The following is a 13,407-nucleotide window of genomic DNA, read 5'->3' as shown; positions in this document are numbered from 1 at the left end:
AAACGTTAAGTAAAATGACTGAAAAACTACGTCTTTTTATTTGAGTTCATAGTGGGCAAGCCTGATTTAAGTTTTCAAAGACTCAATGTCCCACAAAGCATTGCTTTCTCTGCGCACACTCCGTAGCGTCGAGTACTACTCCACTCCCTCCTCCCTATTTTAATGCTAGCTAAGATGGTGGTTTGAGCGTAAATTGTCTCCTCAATACTAAGAAAAGACAGGGGCAAAAAAACACACCTTTATAGCTTTTTAATTAAAACGGAACAATACATATACGGTTATCCCAGGTGACCGCTTCGAGATATTTTGACATTTCACACATATTGGCTCGCAGTCCCCGCCCAATTCGGTGTGACTCTCTTGGAGTGGAATCCTAAGCTAAATACGGACAGGGTAAGTAACGCTAACGTAAGCCAACTTGCTAAGACGAGCTAACCCTCCCTCCAAATCGCCGAAGGGCCCCGTTTGTTGACTCGCCGAGCGGCTGTCGAGCGTCCTCGAGTCCGCTCTGCCCTCGCCGGCGCGACCCCGAGCCAGTGAGATCGCTGTCATACGTTTTAACCGCGGCCAAGTTGCGCCCAGTTCACCGTTAGCATTCGTAGGCCGCGTCCGTAAACCTCCGCCGTACGTCTCCGCTGTTAGCATCCGAGGCTAGCCCATGCTAGGCGGTTATCTAAAAGCGAGCTGTCAGTGTGTAAGGGGCAAAACGTCACGTCGTGTCAATCGTTTTATAAAGTAGTTCATATCAGTGGCGTGTTGAAACTTGGGCTTGCACAAGAAGTTGAGTGTTACCAACCCCCGCCACCCACTCTGCGGACGTCTTTTTTCCCCCCTGACGCTCTCACTCCATGCCTTCTTATATAAAAAGCAGCTTCCCTTTATGCGATTCGCAGCTAATGTTAGCTTCTCCTTAGCGGTGGTCAAATAACATCTGTCAAAAAGTACGACTCGGAAGACAGCCCGCCGATGAGACACACTTTTGGTTGTGCTGTATACCGGCCAAACAATGGCTTGACAAATGCAATGCCAACAACAAGGGCAGCCTTTGAAAATGCTGCTGTTTATTTTCCTCCACTTCGTAATGCTTGCGCTTGTTTTTTTGTTTTTGGGTGCACAAATCTGGATCGGACTCCCAAGTTCTGGCAGCCCATGTTGTCACATACTAAGTAGAGCATGACTGCTAACAACACGTTATTTATACACAATCACTGCCAATGTGCTAAGTATCACTGGAACAGCGCACATGTACGTCACATTTATACTATTTTTGTTGTTGTTTTTGTGCTAAATTTGAGTTTAGACCCTTTGGACTGCATTTTAGGGTGTTCATTCGAAACATCCTCTAAACGTCCTTTCTTAATTTGCAAAACTCCTCTTACGTTGTTGAGGCTCCAGGTTTAAATCTCTGTTCTGGTTTTGCTTTATGAAGATACATCTTCTTGATGATTTCCCCCAAAACATTAGGTTCATTGAAATTGGCTTTAATTGGCTGGTGACCAGTTCAGGACAGGTATTACCCAACTTGTCACACAAAGTCAGGTGGGATCGACTCCAGCTCACCCAAGACTCTAATGAAGACGAACGCTAGAGAACATGGATGCATGGACTCAACTTGAGGCGGAACACCTGCCTTACTGTTGCTCGGTGCTTCCTGTGTTGATTCTTGTGGGTGCGTGGCCTGCCTTGGGTCCGTGACTGGGACCCAGGGACCCTTATGCTAGGTTTAGCTTTTTGTTCACGGGGTATCTAAACGTTTGAAAATCGGTAGTCAATCTGGTGTCTGGTAGTTGAGTACTTTGGGTGCTAAATGCTATCTTGGTTGACTGTTCAACACTTTCAAACAAGAAAAGCACTTACCAGATACACCAACTTCATGCTTGCTCCTTTTGGCTTGGTCCCGGCCGGTGTTGGGCTCTGTGTCTGAGCCCGTACCGCTGCTGTGTGATGTAGTAAGTACGTTCTTGGCGCCATGAAAACTTCACATTAGCAAATCAAAGCAAAGGTACAAAGCATGCAACCGCCGCTGACCTCAGCTCGCGTTCAGTCTGACGGCAGCATTATTTCACAGCCTTCCAGTGTCCTGGATTCCCCCTATTCGCAACCTCAGGGAAGTGCCCGGTGGCCTTGCTGCTCAAGCTCGTGAATGTCAAAACACTCCGGTTGGGTGACTAGCACCACTGGTAGTTATTAAGCTATTAAATTTTTAAATATTGGAACAAAGCATGTAGGATCAATATTCTACATCACTACAGAGCATGGCTTGACTTTCAGTGTTGTCGCACTTTCTTCCTGGCAGCTCTGTACTCCGTGACCGCCTCAACGCTCAGCCCCGCCGCGCCGTAGGATGTCCCATAGCCCTGAAATGAAGGATGACCCCATGGAGTGCCCCCTGTGCATGGAGCCGCTGGAGATCGACGACGTCAACTTCTTCCCCTGCACCTGCGGCTACCAGATCTGCCGCTTCTGTTGGCACCGCATCCGCACAGACGAGAACGGCCTTTGCCCGGCCTGCAGAAAGGTGAGCGAGACTTGCCTGGCGGACATGCAAGTTGGGTTACGAATTTTGGGGAATTTTCAAAGTTGGAAACTTGCCGTAGAAGTTAATGGGAACAGACCAGGAATTTACATCATTTCTGTTTTCATTGAGCAGTTCTAATTGAATTTTGTTGGTAGATATGTTAATTTTTGAATGGTTTAGCTCACCATTCATGTTATTTGTTCTTAATTGAATGAAGGAATTGACTGTTTAATAATATATTCATAAGTAAAGTCATACTTACAAATGAATCTGTTGAAATTCCATGCTTTTTAGTGAATTTTTGTTTGTTTACTTTTCTGATTTATTGTTTCCAAAATTCTCCAGTTGACTTACCATGGAAATTTTCTACCTCTTTGCAATTAATTCTGTATATACAAGTAATCATTGTAACATTCTCGATTGCCATAAACATACAAAATAAGAAAAATGTTGAATATTATAACAGCCTAAATCCATATTATTTTACACATTTTACACACCTGGGACAGTTCTCCCGTCCAGACTTCTGACACATGCATAAACTTGATATTTGCATGGTACCAACAATGATACGTGATTTGGTGAGGCCTTAGGGTGTCCCTAATTTCAGTATGCGCGTTCCACCAAGAGCCATTTGTAAAATTTGTTTTCGTTGTGAAATTAACTCGTGTCATGGATCTAGAAGTTATATTGATCATTGCCAATAATGTTTACGCGGCTCATCTAACAGGCTACTTTAAACGAGCGTGTGCATTTGCATTGAGTATTTTAATAAATCACTGGCGTCGGATAGAATCCTCGCACTGACAAAATTAGCAATTGTTTTGTTCAACCATTTATATCATCAAAGAGAGCAAATTCTTTTTAACAGAGTTTAGTATAGATTTTTCCCATTTGTGACATAGGTTTGTTGAAATTACGGAGAGTATTTACTGTTGAGAAGTTAAATTCTAAGGATTTGGACAATTTGAAATTAAAGATGGTATCTAAATGATTAATCTATCGATTTAATTTGGTATGCGACTGATTGTTGATTAATTGCTGTGGGTCGAGACTGAATGAATGTTTGCAACAATAGAAAAGCAAGTGACCATGCTGTTGTTTTAGGGTTATTACAGAGCAACGTTTCCTGCGACGCTGGCTTGGATAAAAATGATGATGATGATGATAATAATAATAATTCAAGTCTAACTCAGTTGCGGTCAAACTCCAAGCTGCCAACACAGCCGCGCTGTCACGGGACCGTCGTCACCAGTGGAGCACGGAAGCTGCTTCTTGAATCAAAACGTGCAATTTGATGTTCCACTTTCAAGAGGCGCGAGAGAGAAAAGATAGTCAAATCTCTGGGAGATGGTACTTTTCACCAGATTTGACAGGGGACGGCCTCATTTCCTTAGGCTCCGCCCAGAGTGCGTACGTTATATGAAGGTGCTCAAGTATTTTCCTGAAAATGTTGCTCATTTTCCAAATTGTTAAACCTTAACTCGCATGTTCATGAAATATGTGACTACTAGCGTCCTTAACTGTTTTTTTATTAGATGGTTTATTTTCTGGCCTAGGCTATTTCTCCAAACATTTACTGTAATACTCACTTAACTATTGCATTAGTGATGGACTACAGCACCTTCCCCTCTTGAGTGTCTACTCAGCATAAAACCTAAACCCAGCGTAATGGTTGCTTAGCATATAGTGGATTCCGTTTCTTGACTTTTGCTGTCTTTTTTTTTTTTTTTTTGCGCAGCCATACCCAGAGGACCCCGCTGTGTACAAGCCTCTGTCACAGGAGGAAATCCAGAGGATAAAGAACGAGAAGAAGCAGAAGCAGAACGAGAAGAAGCAGAAGGTGACGGAGAACCGGAAGCACTTGGCCAGCGTCCGAGTGGTCCAGAGAAACCTGGTGTTCGTGGTGGGACTCTCACAGCGCCTCGCCGACCCGGAGGTGAGCACGGCGGGCTGATGGGAAAATTCTTCTTTGGAACAACTTAAAAAAAAATAAAAAAATAAAAATTAAAAAAAATGCATCAAATTTGTTCCAGATAAATGTATTAGTTTGTCTTAAATGGTGTTTATGATTTAGTTGATACCTACAAATTTTTTATTTTTTTCTTTACTTCCAAAATACAATACAATTTTAAATGTAGCACACGTTTTCAATTTTCTCAATTGTGGATCTAAACTGAAGGAACGTGCTTTGAGATGGGCATCAATTGTGTATGAAATAGCTCATAAGTGTGTTGTTTTTTTTTTGTTGCACCCGCAGGTCCTAAAACGACCAGAGTATTTTGGGAGGTTCGGGAAGATCCATAAAGTGGTCATCAACAATAGTACATCTTATGCGGGGTCACAGGTGAGTTAACAGACATCGTACACCTTAGTTTTGTTGATTTCTGCTGTACAGTCAAAAGATTGCTCACCCTTTTATTCCACTGGATTGCACAATTATAATAATTTTATACAGAATTTTTTTGGGGGGGGGTTCACATTTTGGTCACTTTGAATCAAACCCATTTAAGCATTTTAAAATTTCATGGTGTGTGAGGGAATCGTTTGGTCAAGATGTTCCCTTTAAAAGTCCTCTGTTATTTCCTGGAGTGTCCATATGAATGGATGGATTGATTGGTAGATGCAATGATTTTTAATTTGATCCGTGACTTACTTTGCTCATGACTGTTTTAGCTCTTTCCTTTTTGGAAATGAATGGAATTGTCGTTAAGCCGTTCCAGACCTACAAAAAAAAATACCAACAAAAATGCATTTGTTAAACATAAAATGGTTTTATTTAGAATAGCACTACAGTATTGTAGAATATTTGAAATTTACAGTAATAACATAAATAAATATAATAAAGATAAAAAAAATTGACCAGTTGGAAGTCCTGTCCTGACACACAATGCACACAGAATTTCTGTAAATAGTAAATGGACTGTTTTTTTTTTTTTTTTTATTTATTTATTTATTTTTTTTTTAAGCGCTTTATCTACACTCAAAGCGTAGTAATAGTAGTTTGTTTTCACAAAGGTTAAACAGTGCAATCCTGCGTATGTTTTGCTGCACAAATATCTGTGCTTAAAGGGTTACAAGTATGACAGCATTGATGTAAATTTTCATCCACGGTGTTTTGATTGTTAGCATGAAGATGGGGGACCTTTGTAAGTGATGGGATTTGAGCAACTCGTTTCTTGGAATATTCGTAAGCACAGTTGAACAAGTTGAGGTACCTGTGTGTTTAATTTATCTGTGCTGGACATTTAATAGTGTTGTTTATTATCGTGGTTCCTCCTCATTAATTAGTCCAGTGCGCTAAACCTTCTCGTTGCTTGGTTTGTTGTGATTCATTTTCGTTCGCTTGGATATTTACACCAAATGTCAAATGTACGAATTGGGATCCATTTTGGGGGCCTACAACCTTCCATTTCTCTTTTTCCATCACAAGACTAAAGCAAAAACTAAATTGTTGCAGCAGCTGTCTGTCTGATTTGTCTCTTCTTCATGCTCCTGATGGTCCAGGGGCCGAGCGCCAGCGCGTATGTCACCTACGTCCGCCCTGAAGACGCGCTAAGAGCTATACAGTGTGTGAACAACGTGGTGGTTGATGGCAGAACACTCAAGGTAGCCCTTTTTTTTTTTTTTTTTTTTTTTTTTTTTTTTTTTTTTTTTTTAGCGCCAATTCACCTCACTGGGCCCTGAAACCAAAAGCAATTCTCTTATTTTGATTCTCATTCTGCCACGGCAGGCTTCTTTAGGCACGACAAAGTACTGCAGTTACTTCCTGAAAAGTATGCAGTGTCCTAAACCTGATTGTATGTATCTACATGAGCTAGGAGATGAAGCAGCTAGCTTTACTAAAGATGAAATGCAGGTAATATAGTTGATCGTGTCATATGTCCTCGTTTTGGTTTTGGTTCATTTTCATGGAGTTTATTGGCTCCTTTTTACTTCCCGTTTTCAGGCAGGGAAACATCAAGAATATGAGCAAAAACTACTTCAAGACCTGTATAAAATAAACCCTAGCTTTCTACAACCTCCAGCTTGTGGAACAGAAAAGTCAAAGAGTAAATCAGGATTAACACAAAGGTCAGAATTTTCTTTAATGAAGTCAACTTTGTGCTTTCTACTTCTCTTGCGATGCCTCACTTCTTTTTTTTTTTTTCCTCCCCCAACCCGGACAGACAAAACAGTAGCAATGGTAAAGATGGGTGGCCCACGTTGTCGGGGCATAGCAAACTAGCCAATGGCCTTTCAGAGGACCGCAAGTCCCCTCCGCTGCTAGACTATCTAGACCAAGAGGGTCTCGCCTCAGATGGTCTCGATCCGGACCTCGGTCCCGGCCAGTGCACTGCCATGTCCCCCTTCTCCTCCAACTGTGACAGCAACAGGTAGGACAGGCTACACCTGCGCTATTTATATTGCACAAAGCTGTTTGTTTTGCTGTTATTAATACACGAAATATTGCGCCTGCAGCCCCAGTGACAAGACTTCCGATTCAATTGGCATGGTGAATGGAGACACTTTACAACAGGTAGAACCACTTTGGAGACTTTTGTTTTTCTCCCCCAAATGAACAAGTCGGACAGGAAAACAAGCACGTTAACTCTCGGTCTTTTCCACCCCAGATACCCACGAGCGACTCGCCGTCCCCTCCCCCGGGTTTAACCAAGCCCAGCCTGGTGGTGCCCATCAGCGTGTCGGACCTCACGGCCCGCTCGCCCTTCGAGGGCGCGGCGGCCGAGTCGCAGTCGCTCTTTTCGGACAACAGCAATTTCAGACACCCCAACCCCCTCCCCAGCGGTCTGCCCCCATTTCCGAGCAACCCCCGCAGCTCTGACTGGCCCATGACCCCGGAACCACACAGCCTCTTCACGTCAGGTAACGCAATCTTTTCATTTGGCCCTATGCTGTTAGTGATCTCATCGTATTGTGTAATTTTGAACCATACGTATTTCGTTTTATTGCACAGATTTTTGTCTGCATCTCTTGTGCTGATCATTTTTCTTGACTGACTAATGTTAACTGCAGATTCACCTTTCAAACGAGGCATGAGGAAAGAGTGCATAAAAGTCAGGAAGTGTCCAAAGTTCATACATTTCCTATAAACTAATCTTAAAAGGGCTGTCTGCCGGATTCACTCAGGAAAATGCACTTTTTAAATACAGGATGGACACACTTTAAATTTCTCTTAGTCTACACATCTGTGTTTTTGTTAATCTTTTGTGGTAATTTTGTCCTAATCCCCCACCTCCCCAGCCTGTATTTTGCCATTTTGTGTTTGTTTTGTAAACAGCGGGACGTTTCTGTGGTAAGACAGTATTTACAACCCTCTAGCCAATCGCAGAGCAGGGGGTGGCGTGTCGCAAATGGGCCTGGGCGAACGTTTCAGCTGCGTGACGTCACTCCCGCGGCAATTTGAAAGCACGCACGGTTTATTTTTATTTATTTTTTTCACTCACTCACTCACAGAAGCTTACATGTGTGAATGAGTGAGTGAAGAAGAAAAAAATCCGTATAGTAAGCAAATAACTGACACTTAACTGAGAGCAAATGCTATGTGCAGTTTTGCCATGTGGTGCTCTGCTCCTGTACACAAGTGGATGTCGATGTGCCAGTTATTGTGAAGTACAGTAGTGCACACAAGGTGCTTGGCATTCTTCAAACGCTTGAATGTTCATGTTGTGTTCTCAGGGTCTCAGAAGTGCTTGCACGTCGGATAAAGGGCAATGAAGTGCTTGGAATTATAACCATTTCTTTCAGCAGCAGCTATCTGGCTGAATAGTTTGCTTGGGGAGGAGGAAAGGGGCATTCATTTGTGGAAAAAAACTGTTTGCTGGAATCTAATCTCCCTCTGAGAGAGTCCGAATTTGTTTGTGTTGTATCATCTCTCTTAATGTGATTCATTTCTAATTGAGTATACAGGTACAGTGAAGCACTGCGTGTTTGTGGTTCACCATTTGCAAATTTGCCTATTCACTAACCCACCTTCCGTGAAACTCATTTAGATCCAGTTTGTGCTCAGGCTAAAGCCATATCTAATTTGAAAACGGCTTTGCCGCCATCTTGTGACTAAAGAAGAATTCTTAATTCCATGGAGGAGCTTCAAATTGTTCAGGCCACTGATCTATATAGACCTGTATGACTGGGTAGTCGATAGGCCAAGAGTTTTGAAGTTGCGTGGCCGCAATATTGCTCCTGCCAAGTAACGTTTATCGGCATATGACCCTATACGTTTACAGTATCAAAATTGGATAACATTTGAGACAGTACTTAGTAGAAACAGCATGATTTATGATGTTTTAAATTTGTTAAACTTAAACAAGATGACTTCAGACATTTTACAACTTGCCTTAAATACTAGGGCTGGGTATTGTCAACAACCTCACGATACGATGCGTATCACGATACATATGTATCCCAATACATAATCTTCAAGGTGATACATATCCCAATATTTTACATTAATTTACTTGCATTTTTATTATAACAGTCCTATGTATACCTAAGTGATATGTTTATTATGCTGGATGGCAAAAAATGTTTTTGTGAACAGCTCTTCTGGTTTATCACCGAGTGAGCGACCTTGCTTTAACTGCCTATTTAAAATTAATGAGCAATATCGATTTTGATGCCTGCGTATCGATACATGTATTGTAATGACGCCTGCAACGATGTATTGTCGTATCGATTTTTTTTTTTTTTTTTTTTTTTTTTTTAGCACACCCCTATTAAATACATGTATAAATTATATACAGGAGGAAACTTGTAGCTATAATTTTTATGAAAGAATTATACCTGTAATTCAACAAAAGATGCCTCTGCCAAATCTAATATTGGGGTCTAAGGAACTGAGCGGAAAAAGAAAAATGGGGTCTTCAAAGCAACACATAACATCAAGTTGAGAATTATTTTTTTAATTTTAATTTTTTGTTAAAACAAATCGTGATCAACCCGCCAGAAACCCCCTGCCTCCACCCCTTGGCCCTATACTAACTGCCTACGAGCTGTATAAATGTCTAATCTGTCTAGTCTGCTAGCGAGATGGTAGGAGCAAGATGGCCGCCCTGTGACTGCAACGGCTTGTATGGGCTATCGGCTAGCCAGTCCTATATTCAGATCAGTGATTCAGAGACAGACCAAAAAAAAAAAAAAAAGGTTTGTCGCCATCTTGTGGCCAAGAAATAATGTTGAATTCAGGACAGATGCTTCAAATAATTGACACTGACAGTTCAAACACATTGATTCAAGTTGTAAGATTGTTTATAATATTATTTTGTTTGTTTAGTTTTGTTTTTATACTTCAGTCGCTCGTCCAGTAACGTCCATGTTTGATCTCGCGGCAGACACGATACCAGTGTCGTCGTCCACGGACTGGCAGGCGGCCTTCGGCTTCGGCTCGTCCAGCAAACATCAGGACGACGACCTGGGCTTCGACCCGTTCGACGTCACCCGCAAGGCGCTGGCCGACCTCATCGAGAAGGAGCTGTCCGTGCAGGATCGGGGCCCCGCCTCCCCGGGGCCCCTGGCGCAGGGGAACAGTCATGGGCCGGGCCTGCCCCCCAACGGCAACGCCGGCAACTCTCACCACTTCCCCGGCGGCGTGGCCCGCATCCCCCAGATCCACCACAGAGCCATCTACAGCTCCTGCAGTTTCCCCGCCACTCAGAGCAGCCAGGCCAGTCAGCAGCAGCAGCAGCAGCAGCAGCAAGCCACCAGACAGCCCTGGATGGGCATCCCCTCGCGGAATAACCTCACACACTTGAACCACTCAGCCAGTGCTGCCTCACACAGTAATTTCCTGGACCTGAATCTGCCTCCTCAGCACAACACAGGTCTGGGAGGGATCCCCATCTCAGGTACTGTTGGCATCTTGCACAGCCACTTTGCCCAGGGCTCTCCAAAATGAGGCCCGGAGCCTCAGATTTTTTTTTATTTTTAATTGTTTTTTTTATTTTTTTTTATTTATTATTATTATTCTTATTATTATTTTATTTTATTTATTTTTTTGAAAAAAAATTTTTTAAAAATTTTTAATAAGTGTTTTAATGGTATCTTATTTTGTAAAGTGTGTGGGTTTATTTATTTATTTTTGGCCATACATTTAATTGCTCGAGCCCTACAGTGAACCCTTGTTTGTTTATTTCAGGAGAAATGTTCAAGACCAAGTAGCACTGACAAAAAAAATTCCCTGTTCTAACAGAAGACCATAAAACAAAAAAAGGAAAGATGATGACATCGATGAACACGTTTTCCCTCTCCTGCAGAAAACAGCAGCTCGATAGAAGGCCTCAACGTGAAAGAGTGGCAAGATGGCCTCCGAGCGCTCCTGCCCAACATCAACATCAACTTCGGGGGCCTTCCCAGCTCCTCGTCCTCGTCGTCCTCCTCGTCCTCCAACAGTGTTAACCACATCGGTGGGCCGGCGCCCATTTCACACAGCCTGAGCTGGGACAGCGCGGCCAGCTGGATGGACCCTGCCATCATCACAGGTACACGCGCAATTTATAATAAAAAAAAAAAAGTGTGACGCCGCACATAGCGCCGGGGGGACTAAATCCATATTTTGCGCAGGCATCCCGGCTTCGGCGGCCACCAGTTTAGACTGTCTCCAGGACGACAACCCCCCCCACTGGCTCAAGTCCCTGCAGGCGCTCACAGAGATGGACGGTCCGGCCGGCTCGACGACAACGACGGCGCCGCCCGCCCCCCAGCCCCTCCACGGCGCCGTCCTGGACGGCCACCTCCACCTCCACCACAGAGCCGCCGCCGCAGCCGCCGGTTGGGCCCCCTACCTGCCCCCCGCCACAGCCAACCCCGCCAGCCACTTCCACTCCCCCCCGCCAGGCTTCCAGACCGCCTTCAGACCCCCGGCACAGCCCGCCACAGAATTGCTACAGAGTGCCGCCGCGGACCGCCACTGAACACAAGACTACATACTCCCCATTTGACCCCACTCATCATGCCCCCCCCCCCCCCCCCCCCCCACCCTTACCCCTAAAAAGCGAAACACATCAATCTGCAGAGTATGAAATATGATTAACAAAGTAACAAATATGCTTTCTTTTGGTCCATTTTTTTTCTCTCTCTCTCTTTTTGTTTGTGGCACACAAATGATCTATAACCTGTCTGCTACCATCACCACTCCTTTAGACCTAGATTGGGGAAAGGGGGGAGGGGGGCTGGATATCCAGTATAGCACTGAGCACCCCAAAACTGACAAAGATTCAAATAAGCTTAAGTGAGGGTCTTCTTTTTAAACGTAACTAACGATGAATCATTGTTGAACAGTCGGCGTCATCTTTTTTTTTTTTTTTTTTTTTTTTTTTGAAGAAGAGCAAATCAAGCTGTGAATCAAGGACGAGAGTTGTCACGCAGTTGGGTTTCGGGGGATTAAATGGCGCAGGGTATGCACAGGGCCCCCCGTAAAAGTTGGCGGGAGGCAGTGAACTGGCTCGAGTTAGCCCACATTCCCTCTACCGGGGACATTTTTGCTGAACCTCTGTATCAGAGGGTAGAGCGGTGTCCAATTGCAGGGGAGGAGGGCAGGTAAGGGATTGGGTAGGGAGAGGGGTGGGGGAGATATCCGCCCCCACCCCCCCTCTGTGGGAGATGGTGGCACATATCCTGAGCACGAGGGTTAGACTCCTTACTCACAAAGTGCCACCGTGTGGTACCGACAGTAGCCTAGCCCTAACATGGACAGCCACCAAGTAGATAAAAAGAAGGAAAAACGTCGACAAACGAGGAAGAGGATTTAAGTACTAACAAAGGGGGTGTGGGGGAGCGACCTCCCCACCTTGTCGACCCGCGAGGGCTTAATTGAGGCCTTAATGTGGAGCGGAGGGAGAACGGGGCTCGAGTGTACGGCGGAGGCGGGGTCTCGTGTCAATGATAGCAATGTTACTGAGCCCCACACATGACGTGGGGAGGGGGGGAGATTTTAACGTGTCATACACTATACATGAAATGTTCCCTAACATACTCATTTGTGGACACCAAATATTCATTTGTGGGCACGATGTTCATTTTGTGTCAACAAATTGGCTATAACATGGATAGGAACAACATGAATGAAATTAACTAAATTGTGAGTGCGAAATGGTAAATCAATTACTACTAATTTGTGGCCACGCAATGCTAATGTTTGATCACAAAATAGTACTGATAATTGTCCACAACGTATGAATTTGTGGTAACTAATTGGTCATTCGTGACTAAAGTAGTCATTTGTGTTTGCGAAATACTCGTGTGGCCATAAAAATGCTCATTTGTGACTGGTCATAATTAGTCTTAAATAGCAATTTGTTGTCACAAATTGCTCATTTTTAATCAGCCCAGTACTTATTAGTGGCCATGAGATGTTCATTTGTGGCCACACAGTCGTAATTTCCAACTGCCAAATGTTAATTTGTGGCTATGAATTGGATATAACGTACACATGAAACACTAATATGTCCGTGATACTAATTTGGGACTGCGAAAATAGTAATTTTGTCTACATGAAATGCAAATTTGTGAAATGTGATGTTATTTATATTTGCAAAATACTCCTTTGTGTTGGCATTTTGCATAATACGAATTTGTTGTCACGAAATACAAATTTGTCGCCACGTAATGCTAATACGTGTCCATGAAATTTTAATGTGCCCGTGAGATGCTCGTTTGTGGCCAGCTACGAGATACTCGACGGCAGCAAAAAGGCTCATGAATGGCTACAGAACATTAAACTTGCGACAAAGAACAAGGTGCAACATTCGCATTTGGCTTTGACTCGGACGCCCAAGCAAACAAATGGCTCAAAACATAAATACGCAAGTTCTTCTGCCATCTAGTGGAAGGTCATGTAATTGTTCTGCCTGCTGGCCTTCTGTGTGTGTGCTTCACCAATGTAGCCACAGTCG

General features: G+C 43.7%; 1 protein-coding gene across 5 annotated transcripts; it reads left to right on the top strand.

Moving 5' to 3' along the window:
- The first annotated feature begins 123 nt into the window (after nt 1–123).
- Nucleotides 124–11,484, top strand: cnot4a (CCR4-NOT transcription complex, subunit 4a). 5 transcript variants are annotated; one of them, XM_077517269.1, is made up of 13 exons: nt 124–393; nt 2,297–2,518; nt 4,260–4,457; nt 4,779–4,865; nt 6,026–6,127; nt 6,252–6,377; nt 6,468–6,592; nt 6,688–6,894; nt 6,980–7,037; nt 7,132–7,384; nt 9,850–10,362; nt 10,771–10,995; nt 11,078–11,484. In XM_077517269.1, exons 2-13 carry the CDS (start codon nt 2,345–2,347, stop codon nt 11,425–11,427), a joined length of 2,418 nt encoding a protein of 805 aa, XP_077373395.1. In that variant the 5' UTR covers nt 124–393; nt 2,297–2,344; the 3' UTR covers nt 11,428–11,484. The 5 variants fall into 5 exon arrangements, with proteins under 5 accessions (XP_077373395.1, XP_077373393.1, XP_077373394.1 ...); XM_077517267.1 differs by having other exon boundaries at nt 9,811–10,362; XM_077517268.1 differs by having other exon boundaries at nt 6,017–6,127.
- Nucleotides 11,485–13,407: the final 1,923 nt, after the last annotated feature.

Source organism: Festucalex cinctus, chromosome 3 (assembly GCF_051991245.1).
Source record: "Festucalex cinctus isolate MCC-2025b chromosome 3, RoL_Fcin_1.0, whole genome shotgun sequence".
Taxonomy (NCBI): Eukaryota; Metazoa; Chordata; class Actinopteri; order Syngnathiformes; family Syngnathidae; genus Festucalex; species Festucalex cinctus.
The sequence above is the reverse complement of the archived record's forward strand: the minus strand, read 5'-3'. Positions and strand labels throughout refer to the sequence as shown.

Excerpts from the sequence above, each read along its gene's own strand:
- cnot4a (XM_077517265.1), top strand. The coding sequence starts at position 2,345 with ATGTCCCATAGCCCTGAAATGAAGGATGACCCCATGGAGTGCCCCCTG. Across the intron at positions 6,593-6,687 it reads AAATCAGGATTAACACAAAG|ACAAAACAGTAGCAATGGTA; the intron begins GTCAGAATTTTC and ends CAACCCGGACAG. Across the intron at positions 6,895-6,979 it reads TCCAACTGTGACAGCAACAG|CCCCAGTGACAAGACTTCCG; the intron begins GTAGGACAGGCT and ends TTGCGCCTGCAG.